Here is a 26,717-nt window from a genome sequence, read left to right on the forward strand (position 1 = left end):
ATTCCCCATTGGCTCTTTTGCACTGCGTCTGTTTAAGTTTTTCCTGATTTGATTCTTCAACTGCAGTCTATAACTTATGCTTTGTAATGAACACTCTCATTTCCATTGATCTAGACTCTGAATTTACATTACAGGAGAGTCAATATCAGGTATTACACTTACGTATAGCTTAATGTTTAGTTTTATTCACAACGTTTCAATAGCAGCTTTTGTTTTAAAAACACCAAAGTGATATCACACATTCTTCCATCATGCACCCAATATAAAACACATATAATACAAAGGCAATAACATAGTGAAAACCTGCTTGAGCAGAGTGCTTGCATTGTGTACCTTCTGTGAAAAAAATAATGCTGTCTGCAAACTACAAAACAACCATTCTTGGGGGGAAAAGAAATATTTAGGGATATCATTCTCCATTTCACTGACCTGAGCAATGAGTAAGTTAGTTGTAAGCATATGTGGAAGCTGCTTGTATTTTTTACTCAAGAGAATAACCCCGAGGGACCAGATCTGAAACACAGAATGAACACAAGCTTTCACTTCTCCTAAATTATTATAAAATATTACACCAAGGTTTTTATTTCAGTGACATTCAAATACCTGCTAAGGGATTTTCCTTGGCATTAGTGGTATTTCCATAATGGACTCAGGTATCCTTACAATGAAGCTGAAAATCAGTCTCCTCTTTGTGCTAGGATTCTCATTTTTTCTAAGCTAGCTAATGAACCCTGGACTGGCCCTCCCTTCCACCTTGGACTTGGATGTACAAGGTGTACAAGAAAGCCGACCTATTAGCATTGCGAGACTCCCCCCTCTCGCAAGCCTGGCCCTCCATTTATCGAGGGCCTACCTCGATGACGGGTTTTGGAACCCGAGAGGTGGCATGTAGCAAAAAGGAGAGTGAGGGGTTTTTTGATTAGGATTTGTGCAAAGTTTTTAAGGGGTTTTAGGAATGGGTGGGTAGGACCTGGGGGGGTCCATAGAACCTCAGAGCGGCAGAGTGGGTCTGAGGGTCATGGCGGGAGGAGAGAGGGAGGGGGGCTAGATAGGGAGCCGGGGGACAAGGTGAAGGGCCATTCCATCGAAATAGTTGGTGGGAGGGGCAGATATGGTGGGCGCAGGGGGCCGTATCATGTTTGGGGAGTACGCACTCGCTGTTTGCGAGCGGTGGCGTGCTCCGGCCCCCAAGGCACTTCTTGTATCCCAGGTTGTGCAGAGTCTCAGGGCCCGGGCCTCCGGCTGTTGTTGTACAATGCCAGGTCTGCGGTTAATAAAGCCCCCCTCATTCATGACTTAGTGCAGGAGGGGAGTGCGGACCTGGCAGGGATCACAGAGACCTGGTTGGGCCATGAGGGGGGGTTCCCCTTGTGGAGATGTGCCCACCGGGCTTCCACGCATTTCATCAGCCGAGGGCCCAGGGGAGGGGCAGAAGGGTAGTGGTGATTATTAAAGAAAGTCTTAGTCCGAAGGAGGCCACTGTTCCTTAGATAGCCGGTTGTGAGTCCCTCTGTGTGAAGTGGGGTTGTGGGGTGAAGATGGGTTTGCTGACTGCGTACCTGGCTCCCTGCCACATAGCAGCAGCCCTGCCTGAGCTGCTTGATGTAATAGCTGGGGTGGCGGTGGACACCCCCAGGCTTATGGTCATGGGGGATTTCAACCTGCCATCCGTCGGTGAAATGTCGGAAGTGGCCCGGGAGTTCATGGCTTCCATGACGGCCATGGACCTGACCCAGTTAATTCATGACCCCACCCACATCGGGGGACACATGCTGGACTTGATTCTTGTCTCTGGTCAGTGGTTGAATGATCTCACAATAGGGGACCTAGTCATTAAGCCCTTGTCATGGACAGATCATTTGCTCCTTCAGCTAGACTTTTGGACCACTTCCCCTTGCCGCAGGGAGACGGAACTGACCAGGTGGTTCCGTCCCAGTCACCTGATGGACCCTGAGAGGTTCCTGGTGGACCTTAGGCCATTCCCAGAGGCTCTGACTCACGGCTCGGCTGAGGAACTGGTGGCCGCCTGGGATAGGGCGGTCGCCGGAGCCTTGGACCGCGTCGTGCCTTTGCGGCCTCTGACTCAATGCTGTTCTCAACTGGCTCCTTGGTTCTCCGAGGAGCTAAGAGAGATGAAGTGCCGGAAAAGACGCCTAGAGAGCGATTGGAGGGCCAGCCGCACCAAACCTGACCGAACACTGGTGAGGTCTTATATCAAGACCTACCTAGTGGCAATAAGAGTGGCGAAATTTAATTATTTTTCCACTCTTATTGCATCTGCAGAGAACCACCCAGCTGCCCTGTTTAGGGTGAACCGCTCTCTACTGCAGGGTAGAGCTGAGGATTTTGTGCAATATCTGCATGATAAAATCGCTCAGATTCGGGGTGGCCTGGACTCCAACTGGGTAGCCTCAGACGGGATGATGGAGGTCAGTCTTGAGAATGTTATCTGGGAGGAGTTTGACCCTGTGACTCCTGAGGACGTGGACAGGATTCTGGGGAGGCTTAACGCTATCACATGTTTATTGGACCCGTGTCCCTCCTGGTTGGTGCTGGCCTCCTGGGAGGTTACACGAGGCTGGTTTCAGAGATTATCAACGCTTTGTTGAGTGAGGGCGTCTTCCCATCCGCCCTGAAAGAGGCGGTGGTGAGGCCCCTCCTCAAGAAGCCTTCCCTGGACCCGGCTGTATTAGCTAATTATCATCCTGTCTCCAACCTCCGCTTCACGGCGAAGGTTATTGAGAGTGTGGTGGCGAGACAGCTTCCTCGGTTCCTGGATGAAGCTGTCTACCTAGATCCGTGCCAGTCGGGCTTCAGAGCAGGTTACAGCACGGAAACAGCATTGATCGCATTGGTTGATTATCTCTGGAGGGCCCAGGACAGGGGTTGTTCCTCTGTCCTGGTCCTCCTAGATCTCTCAGCGGCTTTTGATACCATCGATCATGGTATCATGTTGCGTCGGCTAGAGGGGGTGGGAGTGGGGGGCACCGTGTTACGGTCGTTCTCCTCCTTCCTCTCTGACCGTACGCAGTCTGTGTTGACGGGGGGACAGAGGTCGACCCCGAGGTTCCTCACTTGTGGGGTGCCGCAAGGGTCAGTCCTCTCGCCCCTCCTGTTTAACATTTATGTGAAGCTGCTAGGCGAGATCATCCGTGGCTTTGGGGTGAAGTGTCAACTGTATGCTGATGACATCCAGTTGTACATTTCAACCCCAGGCCACCCCAATGATGCCCTTGACATGATGTCCCATTGCCTGGAGGCCGTGCGGATCTGGATGGGGAGGAACAGGTTCAGACTCAACCCCTCCAAGACTGAGTGGCTGTGGTTCCCGACGTCCCAATATAGCTAGCTAACACCATCGTTGGCTATTGGGGATGAGATCTTACTTCCCTCAGAGAGGGCTCGCAACTTGGGCATCCTCCTGGACTCACGGCTGTCATATGACGGCCGTGGCCAGGGGGGCTTTTTATCAGATTCGCCTGATTTCCCAGTTGCGTCTCTTTCTGGATCGGGACGCCTTGTGCACAGTCACTCACACCCTCGTCATTTCCCGTCTGGACTATTGTAATGCTCTCTACATGGGACTCCCCTTGAGGAGCACCCAGACGCTCCAACTGGTCCAGAATGCGGCCGCGCAAGTGATAATGGGGGCGACTCGTCGCTCCCATGTAACACCCCTCTTGTGCGAGCTGCACTGGCTCCCAGTGGTCTTCTGGGTGTGCTTCAAGGTGTTGGTTACCACCTTTAAAGCGCTCCATGGCTTAGGACCTGGTTACTTACAGGACCTCATTCTGCCACTGTTTTCCTCCCACCGACCGACACGCTCCCACAGAGAGGGCCTCCTCAGGGTGCCGTCGGCCAAACAATGTTGACTGGCGACCCCCAGGGGGAGAGCCAGAGAAGGCTCTGTGGGGGCTCCTGTCCTATGGAATGAATTGCCCCTGGACATACGAAGGATCTCCGACCTCCGCACCTTCCGTCATGCTCTGAAGACCCTATTATTCCAGCAAGTCGGTCTGACGGGATAAATGATTTTAAATTGGGTTTTGAAAGTGGTTTAAAATGGCTTTAATTGGAAGTTTTAATTTTGGCCATGGATTGAATTGTTTTACTATGTTTTTTAAATTTTGTCTTGTATGTTGTTTTATCATGGCTGTTCACTGCCCTGAGTCCTTCGGGAGAAGGGCGGTATACAAATATAATAAAAACTAAAACTAAACTAAAACTATCAAACCCTTAAAAACAAAGACACTGTATTATACCTCCAGAGTTTCACAGCCCTAGCCCTTCATCTCTGCAAGATGACTTCCATTAGCTTGATAAAGAGTTCAAGGTTTTAAATTTTAGCCCCAGGCAACAATCTTCACCCCCAAAACTAAAAACCCTAGGGAGGGGGAAAAAAGCGGTAGGGGAACAGAATACAACAAACATTGACTTCTCTTTTTTTCCCTTGGCCAAATAAGCTTCTTATTTAATAAGCTGGACATGCTTGTTTTTCACCTGTTAGTGAAATAACATACAACTTGTTCCTTAGTAAGATAAGCGAGTGCTTAACTGGAAAAGGGTCCAGTGGTGGGCTGCCCCTGATTCGGACTGGTTCTCAAGAACCAGTAGTAAAACTGGCAGGAGGCTCCGCCCACTGACCCTGACATCATCATAGGTGATCTGCACATGCGTAGAAGAGCGCACACGGCCACGATGCAAACCGGTAGTAAAAGTAAGTAGAACCCACCCCTGAAAGGGTCCGAGTCAGGGGTGGGATGGGATCCTACTGGTTGAACAACCGGTTTGCTGAGCTGCACGCACGTGCGCAGTTTCCATAAAATTGAACTTCCGCATTGCCAACAAGGAAAGGAGCAAGGAAAACAACTGAGGAGGGCCAATTCAATCTGCCACCCCCAATCAGCTGGGCTTCAGAAGCAGAAATAAAGGTCAGTATAAACTGGGGGCAGGCAGGCAGGCCCACTTTCACAGCAACAGAGAACCGGTTCCCTCTCGGCAGGAAGTGGGAACTACTGGTTCAGCCAAACTGGTCCGAACTGGTAGAATCCCACCACTGGTCTGAGTGGAATTGACCTTATTCTATTGTAAAACACAAGATTCCCCTCCCTCCAAGGAAGTCAGGAATCTTGAAGATTCATCTGTTGAGCTGTCAGTCACATTAGACAGAAGACTACTTGTGGGTGCAAGAGAAGAGCTTCTTTCAAAAAGCTGCTGAACAGAAAAGGGGGAAAAAAACCCTCTTCAATTTCTCTTTTTTTTAAGCTTCTGCCTTTTGTTGCCTCCTAACCAGGATGCTTTGTCACATTCAATAATGAGGTTTTATTTTCTTCTCATAAAGACCAGGATGATGCATAACATAACAGAAATGCAGCATAAATGGTGTGACAATTATTAAAAAAAAACAAAAAAAAAAACAAAATCTATGGTAATAATTTATCATCATGATTAGCTTTGTTAATATTCTTCAAAGTCTTATATATGACTTATTCATTGAGTTATATACTCCATTACACGAGGAGTTCGAGACAATGTATATTGGATTCCCTGCTATTTTTCCCCTTACAACAATAATCCGGGGAAGTAGTTCAGCCTGAATGAGAGAGAATGATTGGTTCAAAATCAGCCAATGAGCTTCTGAGGCCAAAGGCTGACAGAATCCAAACCTCCCCTTTTCTTTTCTAACACATTAATCCTCATATTTGTTAAAAAAAATTGTGGTCTTTGGAAAGAAGAGGGAGGGGAAATGTTTGCAAAGTAGAAAGCGTGAGAAAGAGATTCAGAAACAGCTGCAGCCTCATTTTATTGCTCTGAAAAAAAGGACAATGATGGTTTTGAACAGGCTTGCAAGATTCTGCAAATGTATCCTATAAGCAATAAGATAATAATTCTTGCCATGACTATTCTTTGATCTGGGCTAACCTAAAGGGCTGACAACATAATTGGGATTGCTAGTTCCTATTACTCGGCTTCTCTTCAGGCAACAGACTAAAATAGAAACCAGTGGCACAATTCTGTACTGTACGTATTTACAAGTAATTTAATCCAAACTGCATCTCTGACGCACAATAAAGCAATTTGCTCCATTATGCCCAGGATATGCCCAAATTATCCCCAGTTTAAGAACCACTGCTGTAGAACCCGTTTTAAACGGGACTATTAGAATCAATTTTTTATTTTCCTCCCCATCTTTTAAACACAGAATAGCACAGTTCTGATTAACGTGATACTCACCAAAGAGACCAGACTAACAATGCTAATATCAAAACTAACGTTCTGAATTGCTGCTGACAGTCTGTCTGGATCCATAGAGGGAATGGTCAATAGCCACGCAGAAACATACATGATGGGGGCAGACACGAAAGTACTGATCACCATTCCAGAAGTTATCTGCAATCACAAATCAAATTAACTTTATGTGGGACATGTAATAAAGCAATGAAATATTGGAGTAGGATTCATATTCTAATACAGAATATGTATTAAAGTGAATATAAAGAAAAAAACAAACTTTTCTTTTGGGTTTATTGGAAAAAGACTTGGAAAAAAAATTTGGCACTTTGATTTTATATAAATTGACAGCAGTAAGATTACTTTATGCACAAAAATGGAAGGATACTTCAATTCCCACAATGGACGAATGGCTGCAAAAGTTGATGGAGTTAGCACAGGTGACTAAATTGACTGTTTTGATAAAAGAAAAAAAACACAATTACTTTTGTTTCTACCTGGAAATCACTTCTGCACTTTGTGCTTGAGGTGTAGGAAAAAATGAAAAAATGATTTTGGGTTTTACTGATTCAATAGATTTGTTATAGAAATGGGTAGTTTATACTATTAAGTAAAAGTAAAAAGTAGAGGTTTGATGTTACTATCTTATTCTACTGTACCTAAGGGAAGTCAATGCCTTTTCTTTCTTTTTCCCTTCTTTTCTAACACTTTTCCCTTCCCTTTTCCCTCCCTTATTTTTCCTGTCATTTGCTTTTGTATTTTATATTATAAACTAATAAAAAGGGTAACTGAGACAAATCAAAGTAACTGCACATTTCCATACTTTATTACATGCCCAACAAACAGGTATATTTTCTAATACATTGTTTATTCTCTGTGCCAGCTTCCTCTTTCTGTGTTACTACAGAGGTAAGCATATTAGTCTACAGAAGAAAACCATTATTCCACAGGTTGATTATAAAAACATTTTTATTCTCCCATTTATTTTACTGGGACAGTATTTTTACAAGTACTCCATGACTTACGACCACCATTGGGATCAGAATTTCTGTTGCTGAGTTAGGTAATTGAGATGTGTCCAATTTTATTACATTTTTACCATGGCTGTTAAGTGATTCCCTGTGGTTCTTAAATGAATCACACAGTAATTAAAAGAATCCATCTTCCCTCACTGACTTTGCTTGTTAGAAGCCAGTTGCAATCACCATAAGTGCAAGGATCAGTAAGTCAGTCACTTTTTTCAGTGCTGTTGCAACTTTGGTCATTAAACAAATGATTGTTGAGTTGAGGATTATATATGTACTTTTGCATGCATTCCATGTCCCCTTAATCTAGTAACAACCAAGAAAGTACAGATGTTCCTGAAATCTTGAGGAATTATTACCATTACTTATTTCTTTTCCTGGCCTAAAAAGCTACCAAAATATTTAAGTGAAGATTGTGCCATCTGAAATAAGAGATTTCTGGTGGCTTCTGTTTCTGGTGGCTTTTAATTTCTTTAAAAATTATCCTGGCGTATTTTTCATTAAGATTAAGAATTACAGCTTTTAATAGCTATGCATTATTTCAGGACCCACAAAAATTCTGCACCTAAGAAAAGTAACAATGACATTAGCATTAGCACTGTCACCAAACAATTCATGGCCAGAAAATATATATTTTTGCATTTCATGACAAAATGCTAATAATCTGATTATTTTAAGAGAAAACATTCTACTTTGGGAGATTTATCAGAGGATTCATTTAAAAAAAATACTTGCTTTGAAATCTTTTGAGGTCAAAATCTGAAAGTTGTCTATAATAAAATGACTTACACAGCATCTACTTAAACAGGTATTGTCACAGTATGATTAACAGCCAGAGAACACAGGGATGGGAATGCATAAAGTAATAGCAGCCTATTCCAATGGAAGATTTCTTTTTCACGAATAAACTCAGAAGTAGTAGTTTAACCCAGTGGTCCCCAACCTTTTTATCGCCGCGGCCCGCTGAGCGCGCGCAGGGGTGGGGGCACGGCCCAGGAGCTTTTGCGCACGGCCCAGTGCGCAAAAGCGGCCGGGGGATATGAACGCTGCAGCGCAAAGGCTCCTGGGCCGTGCGCTGCAGCGTTCATGTCCCCCGGCCGCTGCGCGGCCCGGTGCCAGGTACTCCACGGCCCGGCACCGGTCCGCGGACCGGGGGTTGGGGACCACTGGTTTAACCAATAAGGAATGTTATATCATGATTTCTCTCTCTTTTTCTCCCTCCAAAGGGAAATCCAATAAAGCAGGAGTCTCCAACCTTAGCAACTTTAAGCCTGGAGGACTTCAACTCCCAGAATTCCCCAGCCAGCTTTACTTTGCTGGCTGGGGAATTCTGGGAGTCGAAGTCCTCCAGGCTTAAAGTTGCCACGGTTGGAGACCCCTGCAATAAAGCATAGACAAAGCCTCTGGATTTTTTAAAAAATATTTCTATTTAATAACTTTTTGTCTCCAGAGTTAAATATTTTAATATGAATCAACTCATGAATCTGATTCGCTCAAGCAAAATTAACTGCAATTGAAGCTAAACAGAAAAGTGAAAATTTAGATTGAAAGGTATCAACTTTAATGCTACTTAAGTGTCAAGCTATACAGTCCCCCCCCCAAGACTTCTGAAAATAATCAGTTCTTTTACCCATCTTTTATTCATTACGCAGTTAATTCCAAAAATGAACTTCAAAACAGATGCATGACACTTCTGAAATATTCATTAGCATATTTAATTATTTTCTAAATAATTAAGATTGCTATAATTTTTCCTCAACTTGATGAAGTCAGTAAAACTTGCACAAAGAAATTACAGATAGTCGACTTATAACTGCAATTGGAACCGGATTTCTGATTGTAAATCTTTCTGGTCATGAGGCACCCACATGACCAGATCCAATTTTATGACATTATTTTGTGTAGGCTGCAGTCTTTAAGAAAATACTATGGTCATGTGAACCTATTCATCCAAATGGTTTTTTTTTTGCTAGAAACCAGCAAAAATAGTTACAAATTGCAGTCACATAACCATGGGATGCTGCATCCAGTCATAAACGTGAGCAAGTTGCCAAGCATCCCAAATGCAGACATGTCACCACAGGGTATGACAGTGGTGTGGCATGGCCTTTTATAACAGCCAGAAGTTCTTTACGAGTTGGAAAGCACCTGTTCCAGGCTCATTGTAATTTCAAATGGTTGTTAATGCAACCAGTCATAAGTCAAGGACCACCTGTAATTATGTGGAAAAGGAAATATTTAAGAGACATACAACTTCCACTTCCATGTTAAACTGTGTTGCAAATATAGCCACACCCGGAGCTGTTGGAAAGACTCCATAGAGAAATGCATAGTTGGATAAACTGGTATGGTTGACCGAACTCTGGCTCTTGTCTAATAATTCCACCATTTCCCTGCATAGAAGGGGCATCAACAGCCTAGAATAAAGACGGAAAAATAAGTTACTCAATTGGAAATTTAGGGCCCTAAATTAAAAATTATTTTTCAGTGAATCTTCTCTATGCAGGTCAACATTTATTTATTTATTTATTTTATTCAATTAGTATACCGCCCTTCTCCTAGTGGACTCAGGGCAGTGCACAGCCAGAACTAAAACACATACCAATACAAAATTTAAAATTATTAAAAGAATTACATACTTTGGCCCAAATTTAAAACAATTCGAATTAAAACCCATTGACAGATTAAAAGCTAAAAAACTAAATTAGTCTTAATTCTAAATATAATGCAGATAGTCCTTGACTTACAACCATTCATTAAGTGACTATTCGAAGTTACAACAGCACTGAAAAAAAAGACTTATGACCAGGGGTCGGTTCTAAATTTTTTTACTACCGGTTCAGTGGGTGTGGCTAGGTGGGGGGGGGTGACTGATTGTGCGTGGCCAACGTGACGTCACTCACGCACTCAGTCACATGACCCCCCCAAGCCACGCCCACCGAAAAGGTGGCTAAAATTTTTGGGACTTTTTGAAACTTTTTTTTGACACTCTGGCCCCATATCCAGGTCGGGACGCATGGGATGGCGGTGGTCGTCTCAGCTTTTCCTCCGTTGCCCTTCCTGGCCGAAAAGCGCCCCTTCTCGCCTCTGACAGGCCTTCCTTGTGGTTGTGGCCAGAGCAACCCACTCCGCCAGTTCGGGGCAGCAGACTCAGCTGCAGCCCAGAAGAGCCAAGAAACTGCGGGGAGCCTCCCGTATGTTGCACCCCCTCCCAGCCTTCCCCCCCGTGCCTCTGCACCATTTTCGGGCACCCAGCTTACTGGGCTGTCCCCATCCCTATCGCGGCTCCAACGGCAGCAGCTTCGGGAGACGCTGGCAGCACAGAGGCGCAGGTGAAGGCTGGGAGGGGGATGCAACACACGGGAGGATCCCCGCAGTTCCTCAGCTTGTCTGGGCTGTAGCTGATTGAGGTGCTTTAGCAGCCATGAGCTGCGCTTTCCTCCAAGTCTCACAGAGAGAAGCACCTGTTTCCCTCTGCCGCCCACAGCGCTTAGAGGAAAGCACAGCTCATGGCTGCTACTGGGCTGCCCCAGTCCCTATCACGGCTCCAATGGCGGCATCTTTGGGAGATGCTGGTGGCACGGAGGCGCGGACAAAGGCTGGGAGGGGGATGCAACACGTGGAGGGCCAAGTCTGCTCCCCTTCACCTCCCCACACTTTTTTACCTGTCCCAGAGAGCTCGGGCTACACCTCCCTCCGACCCAGCTGCCTTCCTTGCTGGCGTTGCTCCTGAGCGAACTCTTCTGTCTTCGGCTGTTGCAAAGAAGCAGCAGCTCTGGTTGTGCCACGCCCACTTCATTCTCTTTGAGAGCCGCTTTGCACCTTGTTTGCAAAGCAGCTCTCAAAGAGAATGAAGTGGGCATGGCTCACCCAGAGCTGCCACTTCTTTGCAACAGCCGAGGACTTCTTCCGCTTGGAGCTCCAAGCTGCGGGGAGTGGGGTCGCGGCTGCAACACCAGCAGCTTCGGTGGGCTCCTTCCCTCAGTGGTTTGTTTTCTTTTACCTCATCTAGACAACTTTGTAATTAAAGGCTGCTCCGCGCCTTTTGATCTTTCTCTGGCACGGAGAAAAGCGACCCTGTGTGAAGGGACTGAGCCTGTTGCTGAACTCGGAAGCCGAGAGGCTTCTTTTCTACCCAGCCACTGGCGCACAGCGCCGAAAAGACCTCCGGTTGCTGCTGCCATCTTTGCGCATGCACAGCTTTCACCGGCTAAAGGACTTTTCGGCACCCTGCAGCCAGGCAGCTGAGAGGCTTCTTTGCTCCGGTCAGCTTCGGGTGGGCGAGCAAGCAGCCGCTGGGGAACCGGTTTGGGGGTGTGGCCTGGCTGCCATTACTACCGGTTCGGAGAACTACTTCCTAAAGTTACTACCTATTCGGTAGAACCGGTCCAAACCGGGAGCAACCCACCACTGCTTATGACCGTTTTTCACATGACTGTTATAGAATCACCATGGTCAAAATTAGGATGCTTTCAACTGACATGCATTTATGACGATTGCAGTCCCAGGGTCATGTGATCATCTTTTGCAACATTCTGACAGGAAAAGTCAATGGGGAAGCCAGATTTACTTAACAACCGTGTTACTAACTTAACAACTACAGCGATTCATTTAATAAGTGTGGCAAGAAATACTGTAAAATGAAATGGGGCAAAACCCACTTAAAAACTGTCTTGCTTAGCAACAGAAATTTGGGGCTCAATTGTGGTCATAAGTCAAGGACAACCTGCATTTTTAACAGCACTATTTTGCAGCATTGAAGCACAAAGTATTTAAAGTATTTATCTTACCATCTAATAATTTTAAATTCCTATAACGCAATCATAATAAAAAAGGGCAACCCATTTTTCAGAATGTGAAAGAAAATGGTACAGCTCACTCATTAGAAATTATTTTTTTAGTTCATGACAAAGTATTTAAGATTTAATTTCCAAGCATAAAGAAACACAATGAAAAAAACTTACAGTTTAGCCGTGATGAGGAGAATCAGTGCAACAAATGTACCTCTTGTCAGTTTCTTTATTTGGCCAACCATGGTGAGACCCAGGTAAAAAAGAGCCGAGCCAGAAAATGAATTGGCAAGACTGTCAAGGAAGTTTTCCAAATATTCAGGAATCTTTTGTTTAAGGATGTAATTGGAGATAATTCCTATGAAGACCATAAACACAATTGGATTCTGCAACACGTGGAGAAGCCCGAGTCCTATGATCTTCATTTTGCTATGAGAGAGATTCTGATTGTCTTTTGATTTCTGGATTTCACAGAAGATAAACCCCAAGGGGTTTAGCATCATAAGTGATATTGGTGCAACCAGGTAAATGTACTGGAGATACTCAGGATATGTATTTTGATACAAAGCTTCAACTAGAAAGAAAAAAAGATTGTGATTAGAGAGAAAACAATATCTACATTTATGGCTGACTGGAAACCCCTAGTAGACTTTTTGCATGAAATGGGAAAAAATGAAGTTATGATTTATGAATTTGATGATTAGGGGGGAAAAAAACTGTTACAACATTATTCCCTGCAGAAGGGATGGAATTCCAACTCAAACTGCATTCTATCAATTGTGCATTCTATTGCACAATTTCTTTTCCCGAAGGTAGGAGGACATTTTGAACAATGAAGAGAAGCAACAGCATATACTTACAACAACATCATTATCCTGCCTTTGTTTATAGATAATTGAAGGTGGCAAATATACCTAATACTCCTGCCTCCTCCTATTTTTTCCACAACAATGCTGTGATGTAAATTGGGTTGAGAGAAAGGGGGTTGGCTCAGTTACCCAGCTATTTTTGTGCCTAAGTGAAGCCTAGAAATCACAGACTCCTTATTTACCAAACTGGCCCTCAATTGCATATTTTATTGGCAAGATAATTCGCTTGACTATAGGATTGAAAAATCCTATTTGCTGAGGAAGGACATGATCTTACCTAAGTGTTTTAAAAGCCTTTGACAATATTGAATGACCTTTGAATTGTAAAAATCAAACTTGGACTGGTTCTGAGAACAGTTATATAACTCCATCTACTTAGAACCTTTGTAGGCAAGTTTGAAACATGATATAACATTCCATTAATGATAATCTTGTTTTATAACTCTAGTCTTTCTCTCAATGAAATGGCCTTTGTATAATCTTACACCCAGTGATAAACAGAAATCGATTAAATCTTGTATATTTATAGAGCAGCTGACACAAATCTCTGTCTTCAAAACACACTTGAGGTAGATAAGTTTCTGGCTTTTAAATTTAGTAACGTTGTCTTTCATCTTTAAGTCTAACAAGCAAATATTTAATGAAATATCAATTTGGCCATCTTTCCTAATAACCTGACCATCGAATGCTTTCAACCCAAATGTTTATTAGCCCTCTTGGCCATGCTGATAGAGATGATAGGATCAGTATCCCAAATCTCTCAAGAATTTCTTTCTGACCTTGATGCTGGCTCTCTGATATGCCCCAAGTTATACCAGCTTCTATCCAATTCATCTGGTAGGAGTTTGCAAATTCCTATAACCATGATGGCAAACCTATGGCACATGTGCCACAGGTGGTACGCGGAGCCATACCTGCGGGCATGCGACTGTTGCCCTAGCGCATGTGCGCGCTGGCCAGCTGATTTTCAGCTGGCCTCACCCACACCACCACCCCTCTAAGGAGACTCCACGCAGCCCATTTTAGATGCCAGGTAAGTACAGGGCTCACATGGAGGCTCTGGGAGGGTGTTTTCGGCCTCCGGAGGGCCTCCAGGGGAATGGGGTAGGCCATTTTTGCCCTCCCCAGGCTCCAGGAAAGCTTCTGGGGAGAGCAAAAAACGGGCCTGCCGGGCCCACCGAAAGTCAGGAAATGGGCCCTTTCCGGGTTCTGGAGGCTTCAGGGAGGCCTGCTAGGCCCAAAACGTGGCGCGGGGGGGGGGGGTCGTGCATGCATAATGCGGGGGGCAGGGTGTATTGAATTATAGGTGTGGGCACACACACATGCGACCACTTTTGGCACGTGACGGCAAAAAGGTTAGCCATCACTGTCCTATAATACCTAATACTTCTTCCTTCTCCTAATATTCCCACAACAATGCTATGAGGTAGGTTGGGCTAAGAGAAAATGACTTCACCCAGTGAATACAGGTAGTCCTTGACTTATAACTTGTTGCTTAGTGACCATTCAAAGTTCTGATGGATTCCCTCCCCCCCAAAAAAAATTACTCGTGACCCAGTTCCAAAATTCTGATGGCTCCCCACCCCCACCCCCAGTCACAAGAGCTCATTTCAAGTGCTTGGCTACTGGCCTGCATTTACAGCCATTTGCAGCATCCCATGGTCACATAACTACCAATTCCATTTTGGTCGAAAATCAGCATTTACTTTAGGTTTTCAGACTAGTAAAAACTGGATTTGCTTAACGACTGCCACAGAAAAGATCATAAAACTGGGTTGGATCACATGGTGATCCACTTTACCACAATCACAACTTGCAACTGTAATCAGTGGTTCTATTATATTCATAAACCGAGGACTACCCACATATGTCCCTATAAAAGAGGTACCTGGAATGTCTCGGTATTTTCAGCTGGGACCATATAACTATTTTATTTATTTATTTATTTATTAGTATGATTTATATGCCGCCCTTCTCCGGAGACTCAGGGCGGCTTACAATGCTTTTAAGCAATAGCCTTCATACTTTTGTATATACCTGCTTAGTAGGGCTTCCCCCCCCCCCAAGCGGTGTTCTATTTTATACAAAGTCAGCTTATTGCCCCCACAAACCGGGTCCTCATTTTACCTACCTCGGAAGGATGGAAGGCTGAGTCAACCTTGAGCCTGGTGAGAATTGAACCCGCAGTAATTGCAGGCAGCTGGCAGCTAAATATTACTTTAACAGTAGTTTAGTCCACTGCACCACCAGGCTCTATGTGACATTACCACCAGTCAACTATGTGACATTACTAGCTGAATGCAGCATTTCTTGCTGTCATATAAACCAATCGCACTATCTTTTTTCTTATCCCAAGCAATTATGTGGCAAAGTGACTCTGAAGTCATTTTTTTAGGCAGGGTGTGTATCTTGCCAAAAGTTTATTCAAATAGTAGAGACACTATTCAAAAGCGGGGGTGAGATTAGGCAACAGGATAAGGGACAGTATGAATCACCCCTTGAGTCTCTGAGATAAAAGACATGCTAAAAAAGTTCTGAGCCTACCATGTATACGAAATGCATTGATAAAGCCAGTACCAGGGAAAAAAAACAGCTAAAATGTTCAAAGTCATAAGAGACAAAGGGTGACAACACTTAAGTTCCACCTTGAACAGCTGTTCAAAAGGATGATGGCACAGCCCATGAGATCATAGAATCAAAAGAGTTGGAAGAGCCATTTAAGCCCCTGAATTTAAACCCTGCTCAAAGTCTGAATCCAAAAGAAAGCATCCTGAACAGCTGACTATATAGACTCCATCTGAACATGTCCAGTAAAGGAACTTCTAAGCAACTGGTTTTACTGCTAAGCTGCTTTTATTATTAGGATGTTTTTTGTAATAATCCTACAATTATCCTCTAACTATAATTCAATTAAAATCGACCCTCCTAGTCCAGGTTCCAATCAATACAGTCCCTTAAGAGATGCTGCTCAACTCTTGCCCCACTGCAAGCATCTGAAGGGCAAATAAAAGGGCACACATAAAAAAAAAACAGATCAGTGAACTGTATTAAGATGTGGAAGTTAAAACTGTGACTAGTTCTCCTTCCTGTTTTTTCAGGACTATAGTACTAGCAACTGACCAGAAGCGTACTCTGCAGAACCTTCCAAAGAGGCCCTTGCTTATGTACTGTACATGAGTATTAATGAAACTCTTCTTTTGAGTAGTTAAAGCAGCCATCTCTTTTGAAAGGCTAGCTCAGTTGCTCATGGCTCTGCATATCCACGTGGAAACAGACTGGAGTAACTTATGAAGTAGCCAGAGAAATCTTGTACATAAAAGGTTGCCTTACTGATTCTAAAAGAGACATTTCACAGATGTTCCTGTATGCCTTGAAACAGCTCCTCTGAAGACTTTTGCATACCCTAATTAAAGTTTTAAGGTTTGGGAGGAAAATTGAGTAGGAACAACATTATTACCCCCTCACTATTCTTCATATCTATAGAGTATAGTATAAAGTATTTGTATTTCTTTTTAAAAAATATGTTGCATTTTATTGCAATTGGTTACTAGATTGCTAGTTTTATTGCAATGTTTTTTTTAAAAAAAGAATATTTAACTATATATGTATAAATTAAAATGAATTTTAGCAGATTTCCCAAACTTTCTCACAATCATCCATCCTAAACAAATACAATTGTGGTAGCATACTAGAAGATATGCCTTGTATGCATTCTTCTAAAAATTGTATACTGTAGGGGTGCCAAACTGGCAGCCCACAAGCCAGATGCGTCACGCATAGGCCACATCCACCGCAGCTTCGCTAATGGGAAAGATGTTGCAAAACATCACATAATGTCAATATGACGTGGCGAGTTTGATACCCATGGCATTGTGCATGGCCTCATCCAATGCTCTTAACTTGTCAGGTTTTATTTGAGAGAAATAATTGTCCTATGCACAGCTATAAAAATCAAAAATAGCATGTTCCTGAAAACTAGCTGGCAAATAGTAAAACTTTTTTTGCTACTATATCACTGTATTATACCACTGATTTGGTGACAATTTACAATCACAAAGACAAGATATCACATAATCTGCATACAGAAAAAATGCATATAACGAAAATTATGGGAACTTTACATATAATTTTTGTATAGTATCTGGCCTGCAAAATAAACACATCCACTTGACTTCAACAGGTCTACTTTAAGTAGGGCTGCTACATTCAGTCTATTGAAATCCAGAGTATGAGTTAGTAGCAAGGTACTAGTTTTCAATATTTATTACCCCCTAGTGACGACCAAGATTTTTGCTGCACAGATATATGGTAGTTCTATTTTAAGATGAACTAAATCACAATAGATGTCGTAACTTACAGTGAATGGCCTGCCTGTATTTTCAAAGATATGTTTAACAACTTCTGCAGGAACTCTGACAGAAGAGGATTATGGAAAAAAGAAGACAAATATTTCCATTCTGTAGAAAACCAATTATATCAAATTTCCTGTTTCATCACACTATTAAATAATTGCACCTTACATGATAACCCCAAACTTCATTCTGCTTACAGGTTCTTTAGTCAGGATATCTAGAATGACGTATATACCGGTATATTACTTAGGATTTAATGGTGCTTAAAGGACACAGCTATATTCCATTCTGTTAAGTACCTTTTAATGATAGCCACCTGAACTTGGTTTACCAATATCTGCTTGTGTATTACACTTGAGACTCCAAGCTTTCTTTCTCCAGCTAAGGATTCAAACTATTATTTTCTTATAAACGGCATCAGCATAAGGTAACATTAACTAACTGTATATAAATGCAAACTCTGTGAATCAGTGTAGCTTTCAAGAACAGGCAATATAAAAAAGGTGAATACTTTTTTGTATCTGAAGTTCCAAACGTAGTGCCTAATGTGCCACTCCCTACAAATGATGAAACTATTGCACTCCTGCGCAGAGAGTAAGTTTATATATCATGTTAATCTGTTGTTTATCCAATAATGGTTCATTAAGTAAAGCATGAAGGTTAGCTTCATCAGACACTGTGAGTCACAGAGCATGGCTTACAATTCATAATGATTGACTCCACACCAAATACTAACTACAGTACAATATCTATCACTTCTTACAATGAGATTTTGGGGTTTGGGTGCAGTTTCATATATGAAATGTTTGTCTTTTTTTTTTTTTTTAATTTGATTTATATGCCGCCCTTCTCCGGAGACTCAGGGCGGCTTACAGTGCGTTAAGCAATAGCCTTCATACTTTTGTATATTTATACAAAGTCAGCTTATTGCCCCCACAAACTGGGTCCTCATTTAACCTACCTTAGAAAGGATGGAAGGCTGAGTCAACCTTGAGCCTGGTAAGATTCGAACCTGCAGAAATTGCAGGCAGCTGTGTTAATAACAGGGTGCATTAAACCACTGTACTACCAAGGCTCATGTTTCAAGTCTTAAGGCTTTCACAGGCTAAAAACACTTACTGTACCTTTAAAAAAAACACCTCATCTTTGCAATATCAGGCCAATATATTTTTTCTTTTGGGGAGCAAAATATATTTTCTTCTCAAAAATTAAAACACTGTACTACAGGTACAAAAAGTGGCCAGCTTCAAAAAAGCTCTTCTCTATGCAGAAAGTTATACATTGCTGATAAAGTGGCTAATTTATGTCTTGTATTAGAACTCCAGACACACCTAACCCCCTCCCACCAGCCCCAAATATGTGTTTTGGAAATGGGTATTACGCATGACGATTCTAAAGCACTATGGTTACAAAAACATAAAATGATGCTTACCTATAGGATATCCCAGTGCAAAGTCATTGCTTTGAGTAGCAAAGATAGGAAAGAGTCCAGCTTTGCTAAATCGTTTTTCAGGAGTGACTATTAACAATGTTAATGCACAAACTAAGAAGAATACTGAGGCTTTGGCAATCAGGATGCTGTACAGAAAGGACCAATTCACGTTGGAAAAATTCAGCAAGACCATATTTTTGAACAGTAAAGCTGGGAGTGCAAAGCGGGAGACAAAGTTTCCTAATCCTTTGGCCTGAGTTGATGTAATTACATTAACTCTTCCAGCTATGTATCCACAAAGGATAATGCCAAAGCATTGTAACAAAGCTGGAAAAAGCTTACTTATTGACATCGAAGGAGAATTACTGCTTAAGTTCAGTTGATCCTCAAACTTGCCAGATAGAAGACCAGACATATTAGTTTTGGAAAATATATTCTTTGTGTTGAGGTGAGTAAAAAGATCCATGTTTATTCGTCCCTTCTCAAAATTTGAAAAGTCGAGTCTGATCTGTAAAAGAAGAAAGGCAATGGGGTTTTTTTTATCATTTTGAGCTGATATTGCATTCTGTATTTTTGTCTAGTGCATTTCCAACATGTCAAACCAAAAGCCATTTTCATATCTTGAATATTTATCAGTGGACACAGAACATTGACTCTTCTTGAAAACAAAAACAAAAAATAAAGTAGGTGGCATCAGGATGATGGTGGAAAGGAAGCAAACTGCTTGTAGATAAATTAGTATGATTAATTTACTTCTGGGTAGACCTGCCAACCTAGTAATTTGAAAGCGTGCAAATGCAAGTAGATAAATAGGTACCACTTCGATGGGAAGATAACACCACTCCATGTGCCTTTGGTATATAGCCATGCTGGCCACATGACCATGGAAACATCTTCCAACAACATTGGCTCCCTCAGCTAGGAAACGGCAATGAGCATTGCCCCCCCTGGAGTCAGACATTACATTTACCTTTATCAGATCTGAGTTTCTCTTTATAGAAAAACTAAAAACTCTTACAGAAAATCTGTGGGCTGTAACAAGTAGGAATTAGAAGATAAATTTATAAAGAAATTATTATATTATAAAATTATAAAGAAATTATTTTAAAAATGAAGAAATTACTGGTCTAGAAACCAAAGGATTATGAGTCTGCATTGACAAAAAAAACCAAAAGGCAGAATAAAAATCTAAGAAAAAGAATTGGGACTCTTTTCATACAGCAGTGGGTCCATTTTATTTGGACTAGTGATATAGTAGCCCAGAATAATTGTGATCATGTCTGCTTTCCTTGTTTAGAATGCCTATTGCACTTAGGAATTCAATGAATCAGGTTTAATTTAGGTAGAAACTGAAATATACTTGCAGGTATGAAATCTAAGTATACTTTCCTATCACAAATAGAAAGATCAAGAATAGCTTTGTGGAAGAAAGTATACTGACTGGAATTGCAAAGAAAAATATCTGCAACAGGAAATAACATTCTTAAAACATGTGGGGAGATGAGAGTTTTAAAAAATACTGGTAAGAACCAGTTTATTTTTGAATTTCCTGTTTTTGAAAACCAATTAAACCATCTACCATCAGATTTTCTACACTGAGGCCTGAACAAAATTCTATCTTGGTAGAAAAAAAAGAGAAAAATGCAAATATAATTTTGAAGATACGTCAGTTTTACTTAAAAGTGTATAGAAGTCATCACCAGGCCATGAAGGTATTACAATTACTTAATTCGCCAAACAATATTGCAATTATGTCATTGGGTAATTACAAGGGAAAAGAGTAAGTAATTGCAATAGGATGGTGTCATTTTGGCCAGTTGACCTGTACTGAGTTTAAGAAAGAGATTCTGGAAGGTGGAGAGAAGCCGGAGAGGGAGAGTCAACACTCAACAATGGGTGATACGCCAGGTACAAAAGCACAAATTACACAATGCCTTTGTATCATGAGAGCAGCTCTATGCAGTGATTAAAAGTAGTAGACTAGGAACTGTGGGTACAAAGCCTACTTGATTGACTTTGGGCCACTCACACTCTCTCAGCCCTAGGATAAAGATCCTGGCAAGTTGTCTATGGAGATTCTCAGGTCATGGTTGTCCCAAAGATGCTTTTTCAAGAGGCAACTGGACTTTCTAGATTTTCAGAAATTCCAGCTGCCTCTTGAAAAAAAAAAACCACCTTTGAGACCATCCTGGTAAGCTACTTCCAAAAAATGTTTCCAAGAAAACCGCAGTCTTTTCTTCTAATCTGAAGGCTTATTTTCTGAGATTCTAATAGCTATTGACTCCGGTATAAGTAGTACCCGCATTTGGACTTTCTGAATGCTTGCTTGAGTAATAGCAATAGCACTTAAGACTTATATACCGCTTCACAGTGTTTTACAGCCCCTCTCTAAGCGGTTGACATATCTTGGGTCCTCATTTTACCGACCTCGGGAAGGATGGAAGGCTAATTAATCAACTAAATCGCTACAAAGTTTGACTGATTTTAAAAGAAACGCATCCAGCCCAGGGTTAGGGCTTAAACAGAAGGGGACCGGGACCCACGGGATCCACCCACACACACACACACCGTTCCCGCCCGCGCTCAGACCCCCGCCCGTGCTGAGCTGCAAGAGAAGCGCTCGTCTCACCCGAGGCGGCCCAGCCCGCAGCCAATAGGATGGCGTTTACGAGGAAAGGGAACGCGCTTGGTGGCGAGTTTGAGTCTCTTTTGCAACCAGAGCGGCGGTGCCGGCCGGTGCTTAAAGTGCAGCAATAGGCGCGGGCGAGTGCAAGACTCCCACAGAGCGCCAAGCAAATTCACCATCCCCCGCTCAACCGCTTTCCCTGCTGTCACCGGGCAAAAACAGAAGCTCCCACGGAGGAGGCGCCTTACAAGGCAACCACCTCCGAAATAAACACACACACACACACACACCACTCTCCCGCAGCGCGTTAGCCCCGGGAGTGCCACAAGCCCACCCTTTGGCTAAAGTCCAGTCCGTGAATAGCAGCCCAAGCGTGGTCCAAGGGGAGAAAGCTGGAAGCCCCTCCTCAACCCCACTGCCTCGTCTTGGAAGCCGGCTAAAGCTTTCCCTCCCTCCCGGCGCCCTCTCAATTCCCAGGTTCCCCACAAGCAAGCAGCTGGCTCGGTTTCCACCCCCTGCGAGAGGAGCTGCAGCCAGCTGCGACCCGCGCCTTCCTCCCTTCCCCGCCCGCGCGGCGCCCGCCTGCAGCTGTTCTGATTTACCTGCCCTCGCCCTACGGGGGCTGCAACAGCGAGAGCAGGAGCAAAGCGGGCATCTCCGGCCCTGCGGGGAACCTGTCGTCTTGACGGGAGGCAGCTCGCGCGTGGGGCTGAACCCGGCTGCGTGTGAGCTCACCGCAGAGGCGGGCCCAAGCTGGCCGAGCCCGCCCCGCGTCTGGGTTTAGCTAAAATGGCGATGGGGTCGCGGGCGGCTGCACCAGAAAAAGGGGGGTGGGGGGGTTGGAGAGAGAAAAGCGGTTCCCGTCTTAATCCCACCTGCCGATCGCAATTGCTCCGTTTTACCTGACGAGTAAAAGCTTACACCTCTTCGTCTCTGGTCCCTTTATGTAATGAGCTCGCGGCCGTAGACTTGTATTTACTCGGAAGTAATTCCTACATGCCCGAATGGGGCTCCCTGCCATATGACGCGGCGCAGGGTTGCATCCTTGCGAGATAGCCCTGCTGCATGTCTCTGCTTGACGGTGGATTCTTAGGCTCTAATTAGCCTCGATGCTGATTTATTATTTTTATTTTCCAATATCCAACCGATCGTTTAAAAAAATAAAATAAAAATAACTGCTTATCCTGGTAGCCAAACGGGGCTTTTCCCGACTGCTGAATTGAAGCACCAGCGTTGAGTATGTACAAAACTACAGAAGAGGCCGATTCCTGTTCTATTTTTATTGCCTCTCGAAAGCCAATTAACCACCTGACTTCCCTGCAAGGCAGAGGTGGCAACACACCTCCATTTTGACACACCTGGAAGTTGCGGTGCCAAAAATAAGGGGGAAATGTTAATAGGGCGAAACTTCTCTTAGCAAGCAATCAGATGGATTGGCAAGGTAGGTTTATGCTAATGGTGAAATCAGTATGAACATGCTGTTTGCCAATTCAGATGCCTTTTTTAAACCCTTTAATGTAAAGGGGGGGGAAGGGAATACAAAAAGAATACAACAAAGGCATGTTTTTTAAGTGTGAAACAGCTTTCTCACTGGAAAAAGTCCCCCCCTACACTCCATGCTCAATAAATCCATTACTTTTTGTGTTTTAATAAAACACAAATCTTGGGCATAAAATTCAGAATTACATTCACATCTTTAAAACATACCTCCCTAAAACAAATTAGTAAAATATAAAACCAAGATGAAATAATCGTGGGATTGTAAAAGTTCCATCCAACATTTTATACTTAACATCATGCCAATCCTTTTAAAACATTCTCTAGTAGCATATCCAATAAACATGAAAAGTCCTTGTGGAATTAATTGCATGTTAGGATTATAATAGTGAATGTACTCAAGATCCATTGGTGAATTGCTGATTTGTTAATATGAGATATCTGAACACTTCATTCCAAAGTTGTTGCCAAATATCCACTTTAACACTCAGTTTTAGTCGCTACCTTTTGTTGTCTAAAGTAGATGCCAAATCTCATATCTACTTTAGCAGCATAATGTGTGCTTATCTTTCTCAGTCAGCCAACACTGCCCTTCAGCAGTTTTCTAAAAGGCCACTTTCACTAAAGTAAGAAATTAACACATCTCAAGTTTCAGTTTGAAACAAGCAAACCAGCATAAAATTGAAAAATTCTTCCCTCTTGGCTTAATCTGAGCTCCCCCCCCTTCCAACTTTTAAATTATCCTATATATGTCTGTCAGCTTATCAATACAGTAATGCCTTGTATCATCCAAAAATTGTGAAGTTCCTTGTTAAATATTAATATTTAAATAATAATAATAATAATAATAATTTTATTTCTATACCGCCCTTCTCCCGAAGGACTCAGGGCGGTGTACAGCCTGTTTAAAAACACAAAGAAAACAACAATATAAAATTTAAAATAATTAAATAAAGTGGCTCAGATTTAAAACCCCAATAAATTTAAATATCCCAATTTAAAAACTATTGTGTTGCTAGTCCGGCCTGGCGGAATAATAGGGTCTTCAGTGCGCAGCGAAACGCCCGGAGGTCGGAGATCTTACGAATTTCCGGGGGCAGTTCGTTCCACAGGGCTGGGGCTCCCACAGAGAAGGCCCTCCCCCTGGGCGTCGCCAGTCGACATAACTTGGTTGACGGCACCCTGAGGAGACCCTCCCTGTGGGAACGGACTGGTCGGTGGGAGGCTATTGGTGGCAGAAGACGGTCTCGGAGGTACCCGGGTCCTATGCCATGGAGTGCTTTAAAGGTGGTAACTAACACCTTGAATCGCACCCGGAAGACCACTGGGAGCCAGTGCAGCTCGCGCAGGAGGGGTGTCACATGGGCACAACGAGTTGCGCCCATAACCACCCGCGCGGCTGCATTCTGGACCAGTTGGAGCCTCCGAGTGCTCTTCAAGGGGAGCCCCATGTAGAGAGCATTACAATAGTCCAACCGGGAAGTAACAAGGGCATGAGTGACCGTGCATAGGGCGTCCCGATCCAGAAAGGGCTGCAACTGGTGAATCAGGCGAACCTGATAAAAGGCCCCCCTGGCCACGGCCGTCATATGCTCTTCTAAAGACAGCCGTGCATCCAGAAGGACACCCAGATTGCGAGCCCTCTCTGTGGGGGGCAGAGATTCACCCCCAATAGTTAGCGATGGCACCTGCTGATTATATCGTGGCGCCGGAAGCCACAGCCAAAAGCTTAAAATTAAAGCTTAATTTTCCATTTTTCCCATTTTATTCAGACAAGGATATATATACTGGTAACTCAATATTGCTATAGAGACCTGAAGGAGTAAACAAAAGCTTAATTCATAGCAAATACACAGGTAGTCCTTGACTTATGACCACAATTAGAGTAACAATCCCAGCAATCTTGGTTGATGTTGTAACTCTAAACACATGGGTCATTCAGCAGAAAGTGAAGGAGTTCAAGTAAGGAGTATGGGGGTGCCACACTGGGGTTGAGGAGGCTGATTGAGGGGTGCTACAGTGTGGCAGTGAGTATAGGGAGGTCAGGTGGAAAAATAAGCTGAGACTAAATTCTGCGTCCCAGCGCTTTGACTATGACCACAGGGTACTTGCTGTGTATTTTAATACCTACTTATTTTTCTACAACAGACAAGCTGCAGAGCAGCCTACGTCTCTAAACCTTTTAGAAAAACATATTGCGCACTTTAGACTCCATATCTGCAAAAAGCTATTATTTTGATTCAATTACCTCTCAATAAAACATTTGCAATTATTGGCAGACAATTCCACCCTCTTTAAAAGAGGCAGTGATCAGGCCCTTCCTTTTTAAAAAAAAAAATTGTATTGTAAAACACAACTATCATACATTATATTATGTTACAGTGGTGCTTACCAGTATTCACTGAAGGTTATTAAGACTCTTAACGATTAGATGACATAAACCTTTAAACACTAAAAAAATATATTAACCCTCTTTTTAAAATATTAATTTATATCTAGAGCTAAATGTGGCATTAAATAAGCCATTCCTGAAAAGGCCAGTGACCTTGTTCCTCCTGGACAAGGTGTTTGAATGGATGGTGATTCATTAGTTCCATGGTCTCTTGTGTGCAATTGACTTCTTCCACCCATTTCAATCCTGTTTAAAAGACTGGCTATGAAATAGAAAGAATCTTTGGTTGCTTTGTGGGAATGACACTGTGTTGGAGAAAAATGGGGAGTGCAGTTGTGTTGGTCTTTCTGGACCATTTGGAGACTCTCCACACTATTTACCATGGGATCCTGATTGTCAGAAGTTGGGTTTTGAGGACACTGTTTTAAAGTGGTTCCTCCCCTACTTAGGATGACTATTTCTAAAAGGTGATACTGAGAGGATTACTCTTTGCCTCATGGTGGTTGGGTTATGGAATCCTTCAGGGCTTCTTATCTTTTTAACACCTACATAAAATAGTTGGGAGAAGTCGCTCAGAAATGTGGGCTGAGATGACCCCCACCCCAGTTGCCATTGCTGGGAAAGATCTTTAGTACGGAGATGAAGCCCAGCTTTAACTCAGGTGAGACAATTTAGTGCCTGAATCAGTGGTTGGTTGGGGTAATGGACTGGATGAGAGCCAATAAACGGAGACTCAGTCCAGAGAAGATAATGTGTTTATGTGGTGTCCTGCTAGTCCTGGAGTATTTGCACTTGCCCTAAAGGAGCATGTTTGCATTTGGGTGTAGTCCTAGATCCATCACTGTCACTTGAAGTAACCTTGGTAGTTTTGGTATCAGCTTCAACTGATTTTTAACATCTATGACCTTACCTGGGCAGAATCAGTTAACAGGGATTATTCAGACTCTGGTAACTTCTTAGTTGGATTACTGCAACATGTTGTTTGTACGACTGCCTTTAAGTCAGTCTGGGGACCTCAGTTGATTCGAAACAGAGAGTCTAGACCACTCAAGGGCCTGATGGATACAAATATATTATGCCAGTGTTTTCCATCTATGTTGAATGCTAATTGTTTCCAGCCCTAATTCACAATGCTGCTTTTCACCTTCAAAGCCCTAAATAGAACTACACCCCTACAGGATATGCCTTTTCCCATATATACCTCCTTGAATCTTGAAATCTTATAATGGGGATCGTCTTGCAGATCCATCCATCAAAGGTGGTGACGTAGGCCTCCCTAAGGGGGAGGCCTATTTCTGTAGAGGTACCCCATTTATGGAATTTCCTCCCTAAAGAGGTTCAACTGATGCCCACATTGGCATCATTTTGGCATGAGGTGACCACCTGTTTTCCCAAGCTTTTGAATTGTATTTTAATTAAAATTTGTATACTTTTTAGTTTGCATTTGATTTCATTATATATATTTTAATTTGAATTGTATTTATGGGTGGGTGTATTTGCACG

The 26,717-nt window shown here is 43.0% G+C and overlaps 2 protein-coding genes across 4 annotated transcripts in view; one reads left to right on the forward strand and one right to left on the reverse strand.

Moving 5' to 3' along the window:
- GPR155 (G protein-coupled receptor 155) overlaps positions 1-22,635 on the reverse strand; it is a 40,855-nt gene extending 18,220 nt beyond the window's left edge. Inside the window, exons 1-6 of one of the 3 annotated variants that reach the window (XM_034427668.3) lie at positions 22,228-22,635; positions 18,700-19,207; positions 12,221-12,620; positions 9,508-9,673; positions 6,235-6,390; positions 430-513 (exon numbers count right to left, since the gene is read on the reverse strand). In XM_034427668.3, the coding sequence (XP_034283559.2) occupies positions 430-513; positions 6,235-6,390; positions 9,508-9,673; positions 12,221-12,620; positions 18,700-19,165 (1,272 nt within the window). In that variant the 5' untranslated portion in view covers positions 19,166-19,207; positions 22,228-22,635. Of the gene's footprint in view, positions 1-429; positions 514-6,234; positions 6,391-9,507; positions 9,674-12,220; positions 12,621-18,699; positions 19,208-21,927 lie in introns of all 3 variants that reach the window. The other 2 variants (XM_034427660.3, XM_034427677.3) reach the window with 2 other exon arrangements.
- LOC148116597 (uncharacterized) lies at positions 1,349-3,804 on the forward strand. Its single transcript, XM_087882030.1, has one exon. It carries the CDS (start codon positions 1,539-1,541, stop codon positions 2,607-2,609), a length of 1,071 nt encoding a protein of 356 aa, XP_087738156.1. The 5' UTR covers positions 1,349-1,538; the 3' UTR covers positions 2,610-3,804.
- Positions 22,636-26,717: the final 4,082 nt, after the last annotated feature.

This window comes from Pantherophis guttatus, chromosome 1 (assembly GCF_059756535.1).
Source record: "Pantherophis guttatus breed Tessera chromosome 1, ASM5975653v1, whole genome shotgun sequence".
NCBI lineage: Eukaryota > Metazoa > Chordata > Lepidosauria > Squamata > Colubridae > Pantherophis > Pantherophis guttatus.

Excerpts from the sequence above, each read along its gene's own strand:
- LOC148116597 (XM_087882030.1), top strand. The coding sequence starts at position 1,539 with ATGGGTTTGCTGACTGCGTACCTGGCTCCCTGCCACATAGCAGCAGCC.